The following is a 19,015-nucleotide window of genomic DNA, read 5'->3' as shown; positions in this document are numbered from 1 at the left end:
ATTTCTAGTACACAGTAATATTCAGAGTTTGCCAACACACTGTACTGAAAAAAGTAGAGATGTCCCCAATAAAGCTTCTCCTTCCCTCACTTATTCAATGGCCACTTCTTGCCCTATCTTTTCCCCATACCTATGCTGTCAGTCGGCCTCTTTGTCATCCTTCTCAGCATGGCTGCCCTTTCATGGTCAGCTAAGACCAGCTGATCTGGTTTTGGCCAGGGAAGACATGAACAGGCTGGGAGTGGAGTTGCCAGCAGCTGTTGTCCATTGCTCTACAACAGCTCATTCAATCAGATCATTTATAGACATTTCATAAAGATGACCCAGCTAGGATATACGTGAGGATTTTTACAAGCAGCCTTTATTTAGCTGTGTTAGTCCATTCAACATACCCAGCACTGTAATTAAAACATACATAGTATATTTTAGGTTCTCTGCTGTCATAGCATGCAATCCCAATCAAACAAGACTAATGATAAGTTTGTCACTGACTTCCTGAGTGCAACATATATGGCACTAGAGTTGCAAGACTAATTTGGTGCTATGCCATTTTAGAGAGGCAGAAGGCAATTCCAAGAATATTCTGGCGAAATACTTCTATACGTCGGAATGCAAACATTGAGTACGGTTACAGAAATGTATTAAAGACACTGAACATTAACTTTGAGAAAGATACCTAAGAGAATGGCAGGAACTGAAATTAAGGTCTTAAATATAGCTGCTTGAGAGGGCTTTTCCTCTGAAAAATGATTCTAAACTTAACGAGACAAAAAATTCCAACAAGGGAAGGTAAGTTTTTTAGTCTGCTTTAAGTACAATGCCAGCAGCCTCTCCTGCTCAAACTATGTGCTGTTTACCTCAGTAAATACTGTGCATCCTCCACCTTATTATAGTTTAGGATCTTTGTGGTGCCATGTGGCTACAGGAGGGGGGGATGACGACCCAATTGCTCAAGTAGACTTTGGCGTAAGATTTCTTACATCTTACGAGATAGGATCCTACTGATAAGGTTTTTCTTTTGCACTGACCAGTGATGACTTAACTGACTCAAAAGGACTTTTCTAATCTGTGCTCCTATTTTGGCTATCAGAAGAATGCTCCTCTACCAAAAGAGCTGAAGATGGAGAGGAGTATACTTGACCATTATTCACACAAAGGCACGTACTTTGGGATGCGAAACCAATAAAAGCACACTGTCGTAAGTTTGTATGTGCATGTGCATATTTACTTCTTATGCAAGTGACAGCAGTATAAAGTCCTCTCTTTCCCTTAAAATAAAATAACGAAGATATACAATAAAAGTGCATGTCAAAGTGTTTTCCCCTGTATATTAAGGATTCATGTGCTGTAAGCTAGCACCATAGTATTTGCTAGCATAGTTTGTTTAAAGTGCCTATTCACTTATCTAGATCAAGGCAGAAACAGTTGACTGCTATGTCTTAGAGTTTTTATCCACTGTAATTAGTCAGTGATTCCTCATATAAACTTTTTGCTTTGTCAAGTCCAGAACTATAACAAAAAACCTAGTATGGAATGTTTTCTTTCGACTGCTGTTTACCTGGACAAGGATGCTCTTTTCAAGAAGTACATTCATCATTCACAGATAAAATGACCCATGTGAAATCTGAATGGATTATCATAATCTCATAACCTCCTTGCCACTTCATTTTCAGGTAAAAATATTACTACCAGAAGGTAAAGACAAAACAACTTACACTTAAACATTTAAATGGTAATGAAGTTCTTTGCAATGCAATGCAAGCTAAGTATGAAGATTATGGTACAGTATTTTAACACATTACCCATTTCCTTCCAATGTTTTCTTTCTGCACACAGTTTTCAAAATTACAGACATTTAATACTAGGCACTGGTTCCTTGTATTCCTTTAAAAGGGGATCATAAGTAATGGAAAGTGGATGTCTTTGTTCCCTATTTCACATTTTTACTCTTCTAGTTTTCCACATCATGACTCACTATTACCACAGGAGCTTTATTAAAGGCCTCACAGCAATTAAACTTTTCCTAGATTAAAGTTTTCTTGCAGACATAAACTTTATCTTTGTTTACTCTTTACACAATATTTTATAGCAGTTTACGGGATGGTCAGTTTATACACAGTTGCATATAGCTTCTACACTGAAAATATCTGAGTACATTATGTATGACGGAATTAAACTAAAGGCTACTCCAGTAGCTCAGCTTAATGTTAAGTATTTGTTAAGTACTTGGACACAAGTGTTGATCGACAAGATCCACATTATGTTAGGTCAGTATATATTGTGTTGCACTGATTATCCATTAATAGTAATAATAATAATTGCACTACAAACCTCATTCTTATTTTAGGAACCATGTAAAGAATGCCGCCATGGTAAACAAGCACGTCCCTAGCAAATCATGAAAGCGTGTAAAGGTAATTGCCTTTGATGTTAAATCTGCTTAACTGAATTCCTCCAAAAGGGCACGCAACCTTTCCGGTAGCAACGAAGAGACAGACAGCAATGTGTTTAAACAAACACAGATAAATGAAATGCATGGTATAACTTATATTCAATCAATGCTGGTTATGTTGGCCTCTGGCAAAATGGCAAGCAAAGTCATACTTGTTTTTACATTTGCAACCACATATGTTGCACTGGAAAGGGTTCTCAAAGCCATGACATCCCATGTGGATCGTATAAAGAATATTGTCAGCAAAATACATATCACAGTGCTGGCAGTGATGCAGAAGCTGAGGATCCTGAACTGGAAGAGTTGGTGCTGGAGTACTTGGCTGACTATTACTTATGCTCGGGGTGCTGGCATGAGCACTGTGGTCGCTGCTGGGACCTGCGACTGGACTGTAGTTTCTTTGAGAATGTGCAGGGCGAGGATCAGGACTTGTAGGGGATGAACTCTGAGGAATACTGGTTGACACTGCTGGAACGGCTGCTGGCGCGGCAGGCTGATGCATCATAAAAGGCTTTTCATCTTGACACGGTACAACATCAGGAGAGGGTGGGTTTTGGTTTTCAGGGGGCAGGCTAGACAACTGTCCTGCTAAAGTAGATAGCTGGTTTAAAGGGTTATCTACCATAAGGTCTTGTGGATCTCTTGGTAACCCACCAGTCTCTGTTGGCTTTGTCATACTTTCATATGCTTCAGTCTGAATGTTTGGGATTTCATGAGTAAAGTCGTTAAGGTAGTCTGGCTTCTGAACCACCATGGAAGGTGGACTCAAGTTTATTAGCGCCCTTCGACCATACCCCAAGTTACTGGTCTTCTTCTGCAAGACACCCCACATCTTCTTGCTACTAAGAGAAGGCCTCGTACCTTTTATAGGCACCATTTTATGTTTGCGCCTGCGGTGGTGAGACAGGTTGCTTCTGTCACTACAGCGGAATGAGCACAATTCACATTTGTAAGGTTTTTCACCTGTATGCGATCGCATATGAGCTTCCAAGTGACGTTCGTATGCTGATGCAAAGGGGCATAAGTGGCATCTGTGTGGTTTCTCACCTGAAAGAATACAAGATTTTATTGTTGCTTTGATACCATGTGTTTTGCAAGAAACAAAAGGGAGAAAAAAACCTAGTTGAGTCACTTGAGGAAACAGAGCACTACAATATCTAAAGCAACCATTTAAAATCCTTAATAATAAGTAAAAAAATAAATGTTTATTTATACCCCACCCTTCCCAGTTCAGAAAACCGGGCTCAGGGCAGCTAACAACAAATTTAAAACACTTAATTGATGCAACAAAAAACAGCATAAAATACAGTATAAAACATGAATAACAATAAAGTCAGAATTCAAAAATCAATTTACGGGGGAAATCCATCCAATGAACATTAGATGATCACTAGGGCTAGCTGGCTAAATTAGTCCTATTTGGGTCAGCGAGGAAACCAGGGCAGAATTAGCTGTGACAAACAACAGTCAAATGAAAGAGATGAGTTTTATGGTTCATGTCTTAGGACCAGTAAATGCTGGAAGATACATAGGGTAAGTTGAACAAGTAAAAGAATCAGCAACATCGCAAGTGTAAGCAGTATCTAGAGCTGAAAAAACCATTTCCCTAGACAGTCACACAGGTTATTTCATATAGTCTGGTTTTCCTACATTTAGCTGAAAACTGAATTTTAAGAATCAAGTTTGCTTACTGGAAAAATAGAAGGGGAAAGATCATTAACAGATAGATACAAATCTCCTGACTGGAAAACACATGTTTAACACAGTAAGAAAGCTTGCGTAGGTATATGTACCACCAGCAGAGAGAAACAAAATCTGCAGACTCGGTCATACCTGTGTGAATTCTGATATGTTCTATGAGACGTGCTGTTCCTTTGCTGGCATAGTTACAATACCGACATTTCAATTTTCCATCAAAAGTTCTTTCAAACCCATCTACTAACACTCCAGAGTTTTCATCCAGTGAGACTTCGACTGAAGGATGATCTAGTCCATTTTGATCACCTTCTGTCCCTGCTGTAAAAATAGAAGGGAAACCCCAATAAGTTTCTTCCTTTATCTTGTACTTAGTTTGAATACTATTAACAGGCTATTGGGAGACAGGTGGAAGGAAGCTCCCCTCTACAATAACCAGCCTTTTGTTTAAATAAAGTGAAAGCTGAATTGTACCATGGTGAACCTACCTCCCTGAAGAGTCTCTGCTTCTTTGTCCCCACTAACAGAGCCTGAAATCATGTTCACATGGTGAGTCTGCTGAGTCAGATATTCCTGAAAATCTTTTACAAAATCCAAAGGTTCTGGTTTCTTTTCACCCATATTCATACTACAACTTCACAATCCTGTGGGCCTAAAATAAAAAACCAACTTAAGATTCAAACAAAAACCACACAATATTGAAAATCATTACTGATTTCTCACTTGAAGAGCAGCATGTTAGCCTTGCAAGTACCCCATGAGGTAGGCTAGGATGGTAGATGGTGACTTGAAAAAGGCAGCCATCAAAGCAGAATCAGGAAACAATTAGGGCTCCCCATATCAAGTTTCATTGTGTGAAGATGTCTAACATTTAACAAAAGCCCAAGTCCTATACTGTTCATATCAACAAACCTACTCATGCTACATCAAGGCCTTCAGAAAACAGAAAGTAGGTTTCCAGGAGGCAGTTATCCATTATGAAGAGTTTAAACTTTTGTGGTTCAAAAAGATAAAAACAAAGCACAGAACTCCTGCTTGCAGGCTTCCCATTGACATCTGGTTGGCCAACATAGGAGACAGGATATTGAATTAGATAGGCCCTTTGTCTCACCCAGCAAGGCTCATTTTATATTGTTAAGGAACCACCTTGGCAACTAGAATTTGGTGTTTTGCAACACAAGGGCAAAGGAAAGAAGGTAGCCTGTGGAACTGTGAAATCTACAAATACTCAAAGAACTGATGAGTGGAAACCTCAGTAAGACACCTCTCATTTCAAAGGTTCCGCTTTTGTGTCTCCACTCCATGTAAATTTTTCTCTTGGTCTGCTGATGAAAATGCAGGTTCTGTTTTGACTCACTCGATTTTACTCTGCTTCTTCCCCCCAAAGGAATGTTCAGAGAAGCTTATACGTAATATAACCTAAACATATATATCCAATACAACAAAATGACAAACACGTAACAGCAAGGGGGGGAATCACTACCCCTTCACCCACACTTGTGGAGGGGATTAGGGTTCTGCAGGGATGCCCACCTACTGCCACCAATTTGCCCCCCTCAACAAATAAGCATCAAAAGCTACCCTTCCCCTGCTACCCTGGTGGGCACGAGCAATAAAACATTGGATATAGCAGTGGCTTCACCATTCCCCAGATGGAATTTAGATCGCTCTGCTCACTAGTTTAATATTATATCCATGTTTCTTTGATTTATATATGATAATCACAGTCTAGCAAATTCCTAGTTCCCACACCCAGTCTTTCACTTGGCTATATTTTTTTTAAGGAATAAAGTAAAATGACTATCAAATCCATTTGATATGTAATCTTAACCAGCCAATGATTTTGTGCAATTTGTGGTGTCTTTTATCACTACACAAGATTTAATATCGTATTACTAAAAATTCATGTTAGACTTCCATTGGCCTCTACCAAATATCTCCGTAATTCCATTTTATTGGTGTGCTGTAAGAAAAGAGATGCATACAACCTACTGCTGCAAAATGATTAGATGTGGATAAAAACTTTTAAAGGCAAGTTCTAAGAATGCCACTACCGATCCTCAGGAGGGGGTGGAGTTGCGGGCTCACGACCCCTCCCACACTCCCGCGGGGCTGAGGTCAGCCTCGCGGGATTACAGGGTTTCCCCAGTCACCCCCCACGTTCCGGCGAGGCTGGGGTCAGCCTCGCGCGATTCAGGGATTCCCCAGTCACACCCCCGCGCGCCAGCCAATCGGCTGGCGGCAGGGGCGGGCCTCCTAGAGGCCACATAAGGTCGGGGCAGCCACCGGCTCGCCCCTTTTTCTCCCTGGCAGCGAGCTCGAATTACTTGGATCGTCTTCTTAGCGCGGCTGCCTTAATTTGGATTCCCTCTTTCGTGTGCCCGGCTCGGATTCAGGAGACTCTCCTTCGACCTCTAGCCCCCCTGCGCCTCCTTCAAATCGTCGACGCTACTCTCCCCCTTACCAGCACAGCTACTCCTCCTCCGGGGAGCATCGCCAAGGACCGTCGAGCAGCAAGCCGCTTCAGCGCTTGCTTGAGGTTTTTTGTTTGTTTGTTTGTTTGTTTGTTTGTTTGTTTGTTTTTTATACAGTATACAGTATACAGGCATCTGCAACCCCTGTATACTGCGTGCAGCCGGTCGTCAGCGCTTTGGGGGAGGGTCTCTGCCCATTGCCGGTTGCCTGAGGAGCGTCTCAGTTCTGAACCATGTGGTGAAGGCAGGGAAACCATTTTAAGTGAGGGCAGAGTAGCGTTTTGCCAGTCGCCATCTTGGGAGGCCTCAGGCGAAGCTACGGCAGCCATTTTGTTTAAGGGAGAGGGGCCTGGCAATTGCATTTGGAACGTTTTTTCTATATTCTTGCCTTCTGTTTAGGAATTTACTTATATTGCTGTGGTTCTGCCTGAATTAATTACTGTGATTTCCTAGCTGCACGCCCCCTAGCCCCAACTGGGGACGCTCTCCCAGCATCTTGGGAGGCCTCAGGAGAAGCTACGGCAGCCATTTTGTTTAAGGGAGAGGGGCCTGGCAATTGCATTTGGAACGTTTTTTTTTTTTTTTGTTTTTTTTCTTTTCTCTATATTCTTGCCTTTTGTTTAGGAATTTACTTATATTGCTGTGGTTCTGCCTGAATTATTACTGTGATTTCCTAGCTGCACGCCCCCTAGCCCCAACTGGGGACGCTCTCCCAGCGCGGCTAGTCGGGAGCTGGGCAGCCTTATTCCTACACCCCTAGCTGTTAATTTATATTAAGCTGATACACAATTCATATTGCATCACTTCTGCATTTGCCAGTTACTGTTATTTGGTGTGTTGTGTGCTTTAAATTTTATTTTATGTGGCGTGCTGAGACTTAAGCTCCAGTTTCTTGCGGGGGTTTTACCAAACTCTTGGTGGACACTGCCATCTAGCGGCAGAAAATATAATTGCAGCCCTTTTCTCTAGCTCAATTTAGATCCTTATTTTCAGTTGCAGCCACTGATCGCTGGTAGACGCAATTTTTTTTTTTCAAATTGTCATTGCTGGGGCTTGGTTATAAAAATAGGTAAATAAATAAATAAATAAAACTAATAAAAAATAAAATAAAATAAATAAAAAATAAAAAATAGAGATATAATAAAATAAATAAATACAATAAATAAATAAATAAATAAATAATTTTTTTTTAAAAAAGAAAAAATTACAATAATAATAAATATATATATATATATATAATAAAAATAAAAATAAATAAATAATAATAATAATAATAATAATAAAAAAAAATAAAAAATAAAATAAAAAATAAATTTATATATTGATATTCCTTTTACCTTTATTTTGTACTATATCACTTTAAGATAGGCCAAGTGGACAAGCACGCCCCGTCACGTTTTCGAGCCTGAAACAATCAGCTTGAGATTCTTTCTAAATATCGTTCTGCCTCTGGTGGTGCGCTAATCTAACCCGGCGCGCCGCGCAGCCTTTTGGCTTTGCCTTCTTGTTTGCGATGGAGGGCAACAGTAACCCTCAGGCACCTCAGCCCGGTAATGTCCTGGTGCCAACAGGTCCGGGCAATCCTCAGGCCATAGCCCAGTTACTTTCCGCTCTGCAATCCTTTTATGCCCAGTGTAGGGCACCCATCACTCCCTCTCCAAACATTGTTGAGGTGACTCAGGATATTATCCCGGATACTCTCCCCAGTCAGCAGGATCAGGTTGGGCCATCTACCAGCGCAGCTTCCACGGCCCAGCAGGCCCCCAGCAGGCCTCGTACACGTCAACAAACTGCGCGTACTCAAAAGCCTAAGTCTGGCCCGCAAAAAGGCAAGGCACCTGCTCAGAGGCCTAGGGCTAAGCCAAGACCCCCGGCTGCCACCTCTGCAGGTCCAAGTCAGGAGATAATGGATGTGCCTAGTGTTTTCCAGGACAACCAAGTGCGGCAGAGCTCCTCGGAGGGTTCGTCATCGGATGAGGAGATACCGCCACAGCAGGTGACCCAGGTCACCAATGACCCCGCCCCGAGCGATGGGGTCTCACGGAATCGTAAACGGAAGTCGAAGAGGAAGCATCGGTCGAAGAAGAGCAGGAAGGGAGAGACTTCAGATTCTGACGATGGGACTGGCACTTCTTCTCCGGAAGGGGATAGTGATGGGGTCTCACGGAACCGTAAGCGGAAGTCGAAGAGGAAGCATCGGTCGAAGAAGAGCAGGAAGGAAGATACTTCAGATTCTGACGATGAGACAGGTACTTCTTCTTCGGAAGGGGATAGTGATGCTCCCTTGGAGACATATTGGGGGGAGGGCGAAGACACAGGTCTTCCACGGTGGATGCATGAAAGGAGGGCCAATTCTCACAGAAAAGCCTTTAACGGCACCCTTGACTGGAAGGATGGCGCTCTGGTCCAGGACGTTAAAGTCTCAACCCATGCAGCCACCGACTTTATTCTGGGGAATCTCCTCTCTAAGAGGAAGCGGAATAAGATTTTGAATGGCGATTACGTTGACATGTTTTCATTGGTACCCCCAGCTCAAGTTAAGGGTAAGGGTGAGAAAAGAAGGTATTACGGTAAAAAGAGGTACAGGGCTCCTCGGGTTGAACGAACGTTCGAGAATTGGCTTAACGGGTATCAAGTTTTTATGGCAGTAGTGGCTGGTTGTTATCCGAAGCGAGGCGTGCATCTCGCGGCTTATCTCGCGCACGTCAGGCGGGCTCGGGAGTTGGCAGGCGATGAGGCCGCCTTGGCGTATGATGAGGAATTCCGGAGGAACGCCTCAACGCTCTCCTCGACGCGCTGGGACCAAAAGGACAACAACTGCTGGTTGGAGCATGTGGGACCGAACATCGAAAAGAAATCCTCTGAGCAGCCGAAGTCCGGTAAGGTTGAGTCGCAACGCCGTAGACACTGTTGGGACTTCAACAAGGGTACCTGCCTGCGCACAGCTTGTAAGTACATGCACGAATGTGACAAGTGCTTGGGCAGCCACCCTGCAATCAACTGCTACAAAGGGAGGCAGCAGCCCTTTCGTGGAGGCAGGGGTCACCTCACACGGGGTAATCGAGGTGCCCCCGCGGGACCTGCTGGTACCGCCCAAGGACCATCTGGGGCCCGGTACTAACGTTTCCCTCAGCCTGGCGTACTCCCCGATAAAATTACAGCCCCTGAGAGCACTGTTAAAGCTTTACCCAGATAGACAAGCGGCCTGCTTGTTAGATGAAGGGTTCTCTAAGGGGTTTAGAATCCCAGTTACCTTCACCCCTAACGCTAGTTGTCCTCCTAACCAGAAGTCTGTGCTTGAACGACCCGACATTGCCGCAAAAAAGATCCAAAAAGAGATCGCGGCTGGGAGGGTGGCCGGTCCCTTTTCTTCCCCTCCCATTGAGGGTTTGCATATTTCTCCCCTCGGTATTGTCCCTAAGAAGGTTCCCGGCGAATTTCGAATGATACATAACTTGTCTTATCCTAAGGGTGCCTCAGTCAATGACGCCATCCCCCAAGAAATGTGCACGGTGAAGTATGCATCTTTCGATCAAGCTGTGCGGTTGGTGAGGAGTTTTGGTACGGGCGCCTTTATGGCAAAATGCGACATTGAGTCGGCATTTCGCCTTCTTCCAGTTCACCCAGATGACTACCGCTGGTTGGGATTCAAGTTCCAGGGTGATTTCTTCATCGACAAAGCCATGCCTATGGGTTGTTCTATTGCCTGTGCTTCATTTGAGACCTTTAGTACATTTTTAGAATGGGCTTTGAAGTTCAGGACTGGCTCCAAAGGGGTAGGGCACTACCTCGATGATTTTATTCTGGTGGCAAGGAGCGCCGGCGAGTGCGGGACCCTGCTCCATGCTTTTGAAGCCCTAGCCAGCGAATTGGGTGTCCCCCTGGCGAACGAAAAAACTGAGGGCCCAGTCACGACCATGACTTATTTGGGGATCGAACTGGATACATTGGCCCAAACTTCGCGGCTACCATCCGAGAAGTTGGCTGCCTTAAAAGAACTTATTGGCCAAATGCTCCCCTTAAAGAAGGTTACCTTGAGGCAAATTCAATCCCTTTTGGGGCACCTCAACTTTGCCTGCCGTGTGGTTTCCCCTGGCCGCCCCTTTTGCGGCCGTCTAGCTAAGCTGTCAGCGGGTTTACGGTCTCCGCATCATAGGGTTCGCCTCTCTAAGGCTGTGAAGTCTGACCTGCAAGTCTGGTTGCAATTCCTAGATGGTTTTAATGGCATATCTTTATGGCAGGATACTTTGGTGCTGCAATCGGACTTTCAGGTACATTCGGATGCAGCCGGGTCCCTAGGTTTTGGCGTTTACTTCAGGGGTCAGTGGTGCGCCCAGCGCTGGCCTCCCTCGTGGCAAGGTAAACCAATACTGCGCGATTTGACATTCCTGGAATTCTTCCCAATAGTTGTCGCAATCCACATCTGGGAAGAGCAGTTTAGAAATCATAGAGTTTGTTTCTGGACGGACAACCAGGCGGTGGTCTCGGTCTTAAATAGGCAATCCGCGCATTCCCCAAGGGTTGCTTCGCTTTTGCGGTATTTCGTTCTTTCATGCCTGCGGTTGAACCTCCACGCTTCCGCCAAATTCGTTCCTGGTATAGACAATAACATTGCGGATGCTCTATCTCGTTTCCAGATGGAACGCTTTCGCTCATTGGCGCCGGATGCGCAGCAGCAGCCGCAACCGTTTCCGGAGCACCTCTGGAGTATTGGGAACGAGAAGCAATAAAGGGAGTATTGTCTGCGCTGGCGCCTTCCACCCTTAAATCTTACAATAAGGCATGGCTAGACTTTACATCTTTCCGCAGGAAGAAGGAGAGGTTTAGGCCTGGCAGGCCGCCATCTAAGTCAGAAGTCATCGAGTATATGGTTAAGCTTCGCGATCTGGGTCGGGCCCCCAAAACCCTCAACATCCATTTGGCAGCGATATCTTTCTTTTCTAAAGCTTTATTCTCTGTTGATCCCTGTTCACATTTTGTAGTTCGCAAAATGCTGGAGGGCTGGCGCAGGGCCAGACCGCAGGGCCAAGATGGTAGAAGGCCCATAACGCTTGACATACTTACCCAAATACGCAGGAAGCTTAGGGTCCTTTGTTGGTCTAGGTATGAGGCCAGATTATTCTCCGCAGCATTTTCCTTCGCATTTTTCGGGGCGTTACGCATTGGCGAGGTGGTCTGCGAACACCTTACAGCCAATAGGGGCCTGTTGTTGGGGGACGTAACAGTTGCCAGCTCGCACGTGTTGCTAAAAATCCGCAGTTCCAAAACTGATCAGCTTGGCAGGGGAACCTTGATCCGCCTCCAGGCAACCCAGAGGGCTGGCCCTTGCCCAGTAAAAGATGCTAGAAAATATCTGTGCGTGAGACCGAATTTTAATGGCCCTTTCTTCGTTCATGCTGATGGCTCCTTTCTTTCCAAACATCAGTTCACGAGAGTCATGCGTAAGGCAGTGGCAGCCATTGGTCTTCCACAAGAGGAGTACGCCGCACACTCCTTTCGCATTGGGGCAGCGACTACTGCCGTACATATGGGCTTCCCTGCTGAGAGGATTATGGAAATGGGGCGCTGGAAATCCAACGCATATAAGGGCTACATTCGTAAGCCCTTTTAATTCCCCGCTAGTCTTTACTCTCCCCTTACCCGGCTCTCTTATTGTATTCTTCCAGGTGCTGCCTTGGTGCAACTGTGGATTATCGGTCACAGTATCGTTCATTGGGCGAAACGCCGAGCGGAATTTAGGCGTTGGGACGCTGACCTCAAGCTACCTAACTATGTTAAAGTTTCATGGATCTCTAGGCGGGGTATGCGTTGGGAAGAATTCTTCCCAGTCATATCCCAAAAAATCGCGGATGAGGGTGCCCCGGATGCCTTGGTCATACAACTGGGTGAGAACGACCTGGCATATAGGAAAGGGGTGAACTTAATGTGGAACATTATAAATGATTTGGAACGGTTACAGGCGTCTCACGCTAACACTACATTAATTTGGTCTTCCTTGCTGGAAAGGCGGCATTGGCGGGATGCGGTGAAACCCGCTGCGGTGGATAAAGCCAGGCGAATCGTGGAGCGCAACGTCGGGCGCAGGGTGGCCGCGTTGGGCGGACGAGTTGTCAAACACCCCGAAATTCAATATTTCAAAGATACGCTTTATCGCTGGGATGGCGTGCATTTATCTGATGCCGGCAACGATATCTGGCTTGCGGACATTTTTAGGGGAATTAGGGATTGGTTACAGGTCTGAGGGTATTGGCGGCGAGCCTGCTCAATGCGGCTCGTGTGGCGGTAGGCATTGGCCGGGGTATTGTCATGCAAATGAGGTCGGGGGGGAGGAGCGCCATCACCTCCCCCAATGATTGAAGGGTAGTTCGTTAAAGGACTCCGAGGGGCGACGCCTCGTCCGAAACCTACGGAGGCTAGGGCCTAAAGCGCGCCCCCGAGCGGTAACCCCTCGGGGAGCGCCTAGGGATACGCATCTCAGGTAGCTCCCCCTGTTGGTGTTTAACCCTTCCCGGTTAGACCGGATAGTCGGTTAGGGGCCAATGCCTAAAGCCAATACCTCTCTTACCTGTAATCAATAAAGTTGTGGCCATTTTCGCCCATTAACTTAAATTCTTGTGTCCTGTGTCTTTATTCTTTACACCTGTGGGGGGGGAGGGAATAGCCACGCAATGCCACTACCGATCCTCAGGAGGGGGTGGAGTTGCGGGCTCACGACCCCTCCCACACTCCCGCGGGGCTGAGGTCAGCCTCGCGGGATTACAGGGTTTCCCCAGTCACCCCCCACGTTCCGGCGAGGCTGGGGTCAGCCTCGCGCGATTCAGGGATTCCCCAGTCACACCCCCGCGCGCCAGCCAATCGGCTGGCGGCAGGGGCGGGCCTCCTAGAGGCCACATAAGGTCGGGGCAGCCACCGGCTCGCCCCTTTTCTCCCTGGCAGCGAGCTCGAATTCCCACCCACCCACCCTTTAGGTTCTGCCATCGACCTTGCTATGGGCTTCGGCCGGTTGCCGTTTGGGGCCAGGTAGGAATTTTTTCCCATTTGGCTAATTGGCTGGTTCGTGAGCCACTTGGTTTTTCGCCTACCTCGTAGCAAATTCGTCACAACTTTCCCGGTTTTAGCGGTAGGCATTGGCCGGGGTATTGTCATGCAAATGAGGTCGGGGGGGAGGAGCGCCATCACCTCCCCCAATGATTGAAGGGTAGTTCGTTAAAGGACTCCGAGGGGCGACGCCTCGTCCGAAACCTACGGAGGCTAGGGCCTAAAGCGCGCCCCCGAGCGGTAACCCCTCGGGGAGCGCCTAGGGATACGCATCTCAGGTAGCTCCCCCTGTTGGTGTTTAACCCTTCCCGGTTAGACCGGATAGTCGGTTAGGGGCCAATGCCTAAAGCCAATACCTCTCTTACCTGTAATCAATAAAGTTGTGGCCATTTTCGCCCATTAACTTAAATTCTTGTGTCCTGTGTCTTTATTCTTTACACCTGTGGGGGGGGAGGGAATAGCCACGCAACTGCAGCCTTTTCCCAAAAAAATCATTACAGACATGTCATACCTGAATTTTTTCCTTTTATGTAGAAAACATTTTGAACTCTTCTTCAGGATATTAGATAAGTAATAAAGCACACATGTCCCGCTTTCCCTATCAACAAAAAAGGGGGAAAACATTCAACCATTTATTAACTAATTTAAGAAAGCTTCAGGAATGGTAGACCAAAATCATATATAAAACTGACAGAAGCATTTCAGTTACTCATTTTACAGACTTTGTTTTGAAAACAACCTTTTCACCCCAATCTTAAATACCTTTTACTGTGTCCTGTTAAGGCTTTACCAGTGGTATATATAATCACATTTGAAAATCATTTTTTTCTCTGAAGGCTGACAGCATACAAAACATTTCTACACACACTGGTTCACATCACAGTAAGGCAGCTAGTCACCTGGAAGTCTTAAAAACTTAAAAGATATTTGAACAGGCATACTTGTTCAGTCTTGCCAGGAAAAATATATTTAGTTTGTAAAATTTTGCAGTAAACACCAGGCAAGCAATGAAAATACACATATTACATTGCTGGATTAGATGGAAAGACCTATCCAAGTATTCTGTTTCAAATTATGGTCAAATTAATACACTGAAATTACTTGTGGGGAAGGGAGGGGAGGAATGACAAAGGTAGATTTTCAGACTCTTGAAGTGTGAGTCTTATTGACAGTTACCCAGGTTTAGCAACAGTATTTGTTTTCATTATTCCTCAAAAATATCCACAGTACACTGAAGCTTAATAAGAATGTAATTAGAACTAGTCGTCTTCTAAGCCTCCTTCTTCTCAGACAGCCTACTCTACCCCATCTTCTCTCAGTAATAATAATAAATAATAATAAATAATAAATAAATAATAATAATAATAATAATTTATTTGTACCACTGCCACTGGGCAGCTTCCAACATATATAAAAACAAAATAAAACACTAAACATTAAAAAGCTTCCCTATACAGTGCTGCCTTCAGAAATAGTAATACTACCAGGATTCCCACTTGCGCCCATAGCTCCCTTATTCCGACTTAGCTTTGCACTGCATATTCCAACAACCTCCTCGTTACTTCCCTCCAGACAAAAAACCGAAGCATAGCTCATTACAGTTTACTGACACATGAAGATACATAACTTTTAAGAGATCATTAAAATGTGTGTGCAGCAGTTTTACCTTAATCCTCCAAATCAACTTCAAATCAGTGAAACAGACATCAAAAATCCACTCTTGAAATATATGTTCCATCATATATGAAATACACTTCTCTGATTAATGCCTTTCTAGTCTACAAGAAAATGAGATTAGGGCACACATTGGTTTTAAAAAGCACTTCCACCAGTTAAGTCTTCAAGGCTGCTTACAAACATTTCTGTTGCCAGTCTCCAGGGTGAGAGGGCTTGTCCATCTTCTATTCCAGACTTTCCCAAACTTGGGTCTCCAGTTGTTCTTAGACTACCACCATCATCCCTCGCTAGCAGGACCAGTGGTTAGGGATGATGGAAATTGTCCAAAAACAGGCTGGAGACCCAAGTTTGGGAAACCCTGTTCTAGTCTACTACAGACTAGCTCACCCAATGCCCAATGCCCACAACAGGGAGCCAGATGGCATTGGCAATGTCTGCCTCAAAGTCTCAGGGGCGGCAGCACAGCAGAGAACACACCAACCCCATAAACATCCATGTCCAAAGGCTACTAGGAGCAGAGCTCATGTGATCATTTTCATGGTTTACAAGTTGTGTAGTGCTGCCATGGCCTTTTCTTGCTGTTTTTTAAGTGGGGAACAATATGGTTTAGCATATGACCAAGACAATAACCTTAATAGGCTTTATGCAGCCATATCTTTCTAGGTCAGACTGATGTTGTGCTCATGATTGCTTGTGGTCTTCACATAGACAACAGAATGCTAGACTAGATAGGCCTTCAGTCTGATCCAGCAGTGCTGTTCTTGGGTTATTTATTTATTTATTATTTATTTCATATAACTTATTCATGCTTTATCGGTTGAAAAACCATCAAAGCTGTTTACAAAAAAATAAAGCAATAAAAGTATCACTAGGTTAGTGCTGAGCAAGATCTAGTGTCATTCTCAGCGACAGTTGCTTCAAATTTTCCTTTATACAATAGTTTTGCCTACCTTCTTTCTGTAGTCATCAGCTTCATATAGATTTAAGTTAACTTGGGTTCCATTAGTTGAACACTGCAGAATAAAAAAAGGCATAATTTTGCATACTCAATATTGTTTTTAAAGCAATCTCAAGGGAAATCAAAATGTGAAGTTCCGCATTTTCAAACTGAGTTAGTTAAATTAGATGCCATTGCCTTAAAATAACGAAGCCTGATAATGGTGTTGCTTTAGAGTTGAAAATACGCACAGAGTACATTATACCTAAGGAAAGCCATAAAACCTTAGTTTTATAACTCACATTTCATGCTTAAGTAATATAATTCCCATACCAAAATCCTTACCAAGTTAATGCTAAAAACTTATCTTCTGTAAAATACAGCATCTACATGAATAAACCTAGGCAATAGTTTTCCTATGTAAAAAGGATATGCTTTTCTTTTCCTAGCTGACACTGCTGTACAAAGCCCTATTTAGGATATTCATAATGAATTATAGATGCAGGAAACAATCCAAATGCTGGATTGCCTGAATGCTAAAGTTTTTTATGCTGTTTTTACATATCTGAAACAGGTGGTTGAGCTGTTTATGTACATGCCACATTTGTCTGCTCTGTGCAGGACAGACATGTGACGCTCACATACAAGAAATCTAAGGAAGAAAGAAAAATTTGAGACTTTTCTCAAGTCTGCTCACATAACACCTTAACATTTTCACAGTTCCACATTGTCCAAAAGAGAGAGTGATTTTTGCCAAACATAAAAGTTAACATGACAAAACCTGTATGCAAAATCTATACATTAAAATGTGCAAGAGGCAGAACATGAGTGCTATAAGGAGAAAGATCAACATTTCAGCCACCAGAAAGCCTTGAATGACCATGCATTTGTTGTCTTATTCTCACTTGCCAACTTTCACCCCGAAGGCAACAGCAAAAATGAGCTGGCTACATACAGTACTCTACAGCAGACTTAGCCATATTATTCAGCTAAAATGTTTCACTGTACCTCTGCTCCCACTGGCACTGGAGAACATATTATATATAGCCAACGGTGACACAAACCATAGGAAGAACTTGAAAATGCAGGAAGTAACTTTACAGAGCTTGCTCTTTCACCAGCAGCAAAGCTATACTGTATTAACCACACTGCGGGAGCAATAATTTCCATCCAGTATATTGTCACTTTTGCCCTTTCTGGCAACACTTAACCCATCTCCCCATCCTTGCAGATCAGAGCAGCGAGGCTTGAAGGGATGCAGAGCTGAAGAACTCTCAGCAATTTTGTCCAATGCTGCAAATCAGCGGCCTAGAGTACTACGATACAAATACAGTATGATCCAATCTTGTTAGAAGATACCACTTCATCTTCTCATCTCTTAATACTTGCTCCCAATTACTTTGCCAATTTAATCCTCAACATTATGGCTCATATAATTACTCTAAAGAATTAACCAAGGAGACGGTAAGAGGGAATTAATGTTTGGAAGGCAGTTGGAATAGAACTCAGATTTTTCATTCCACAGAACTCCATGCACACAGCCTATGGCACACCACCCTCCCAGCCCTCCATCTCTTCAATCCCATGCAAAGACCTCCCAACTTGCAGCTTTTACCTACCCCTCTCATCTCCAAGCAGTTCAAGTCAGACATTTCCCACTCCGTGTCGCTTATTGAGTGATCACAAAACAAAACAGTGTCACTTCTAGACCCTGGGTGGCTCGGGTAGTGCTAAAAGAGCACCCAACAGTATCAGCTAGCATCCTTCGAGGATGTATGTTTTAGGAGCAAAAAGAGCTGTCCAGGAACAGTTCAGTGAGCCACTTTTTGCCTCTGGACACCCCCCCCCCTTCCAAGTGTGCACTGTTTCTAGACGGCCGGCCGCCAGAGTGGTGAGATGCAACGCAGGAGAGGTGTGCCTCTCTTAACAGCTGTGTGGGGAAGAGGCAATTTCATCCTCCCTCGCTGGGCAAGGGCGGCCAGGAGGGGAAAGGCAGGACTGGGTGTTCCTGTTCCAGCCGCCCCTTAATAGTTGCGCAGAGATGGAGATGTCCACAGAGGCAGCTTGTCATGCAAGCGGCACCTGCTGGAACAAGCCCCCTCTTCTGCACAACTGCAGGATGCATGAGGAGCCCAGGCACCCTCTTCTTCTTGCATCTTCTTCTTGCTTTCCTTAGGACAAGATGAGCTGGCAGCGACTCCCGGGCAAAGCGCAGGCTCCCTGCGGCCACCTCTCCTCCTGCGACCCTGACAGAGAGCCAAACTCCAAGCCTCCCTCTGGGGGCTGCTGCTGCTGGGGGGCAGCTTCCCATTGACCACCGGACCCACCTCCTGGGCAGCGCGCAGCCTTTTCCCCGACCGCACCGGGGCGCCGCTCCCGACATGCTGCCTCCCCGACCGACCCTCGGCGAAGTGGGCTTCGCCGGCGCCACTCCTCCTGCGCTCCCAACTTCGGCAGGCAGGCAGAGCGCGGCGCCAGCGGGGAAGGAGCACGACGAGGTCTCCTCCTGCTCCGCCCGGGCGGAGGGAGCCCCCCGGATGCTGCTTGCCCCGCCGCCGCCTCACCTCCGCCGCACTTGCCAGCCGCAGGTGGACCCGACTCCCGCCGTCACCGCTGCCGCCGCCGCCGCCTCCATGTTTGTTGTGTCTCCCGGAGCCCAGGCGTAACCCGCGTCCTTCCCCCTTTCGAAATCCCGCGAGAGCTCCGCCAGCTCCGCCAACAGGCGCGGCCGGCGCGCGCCGT

General features: G+C 45.4%; 1 protein-coding gene across 8 annotated transcripts; it reads right to left on the bottom strand.

Annotated features, from left to right (window-relative positions):
- Positions 1–343: 343 nt before the first annotated feature.
- Positions 344–18,994, bottom strand: IKZF5 (IKAROS family zinc finger 5). Of its 8 annotated transcripts, none has more exons than XM_081863756.1 (7): positions 18,838–18,994; positions 16,287–16,349; positions 15,326–15,437; positions 14,171–14,257; positions 4,636–4,799; positions 4,286–4,468; positions 344–3,499 (listed from the first exon to the last, which is right to left on the bottom strand). In XM_081863756.1, the coding sequence occupies exons 5-7, from the start codon at positions 4,772–4,774 to the stop codon at positions 2,556–2,558; spliced, it is 1,266 nt and encodes a 421-aa protein (XP_081719882.1). In that variant the 5' UTR covers positions 4,775–4,799; positions 14,171–14,257; positions 15,326–15,437; positions 16,287–16,349; positions 18,838–18,994; the 3' UTR covers positions 344–2,555. The 8 variants fall into 8 exon arrangements, with proteins under 8 accessions (XP_081719882.1, XP_081719883.1, XP_081719885.1 ...); XM_081863757.1 differs by lacking the exon at positions 18,838–18,994 and adding an exon at positions 18,601–18,823; XM_081863759.1 differs by lacking the exon at positions 18,838–18,994 and adding an exon at positions 17,282–17,806.
- Between the last annotated feature and the right edge of the window lie 21 nt (positions 18,995–19,015).

This window comes from Podarcis erhardii (assembly GCF_964252035.2).
Source record: "Podarcis erhardii genome assembly, chromosome: 5".
NCBI classification, from domain to species: domain Eukaryota; kingdom Metazoa; phylum Chordata; class Lepidosauria; order Squamata; family Lacertidae; genus Podarcis; species Podarcis erhardii.
This window is presented reverse-complemented; position numbering and strand designations above follow the sequence as displayed.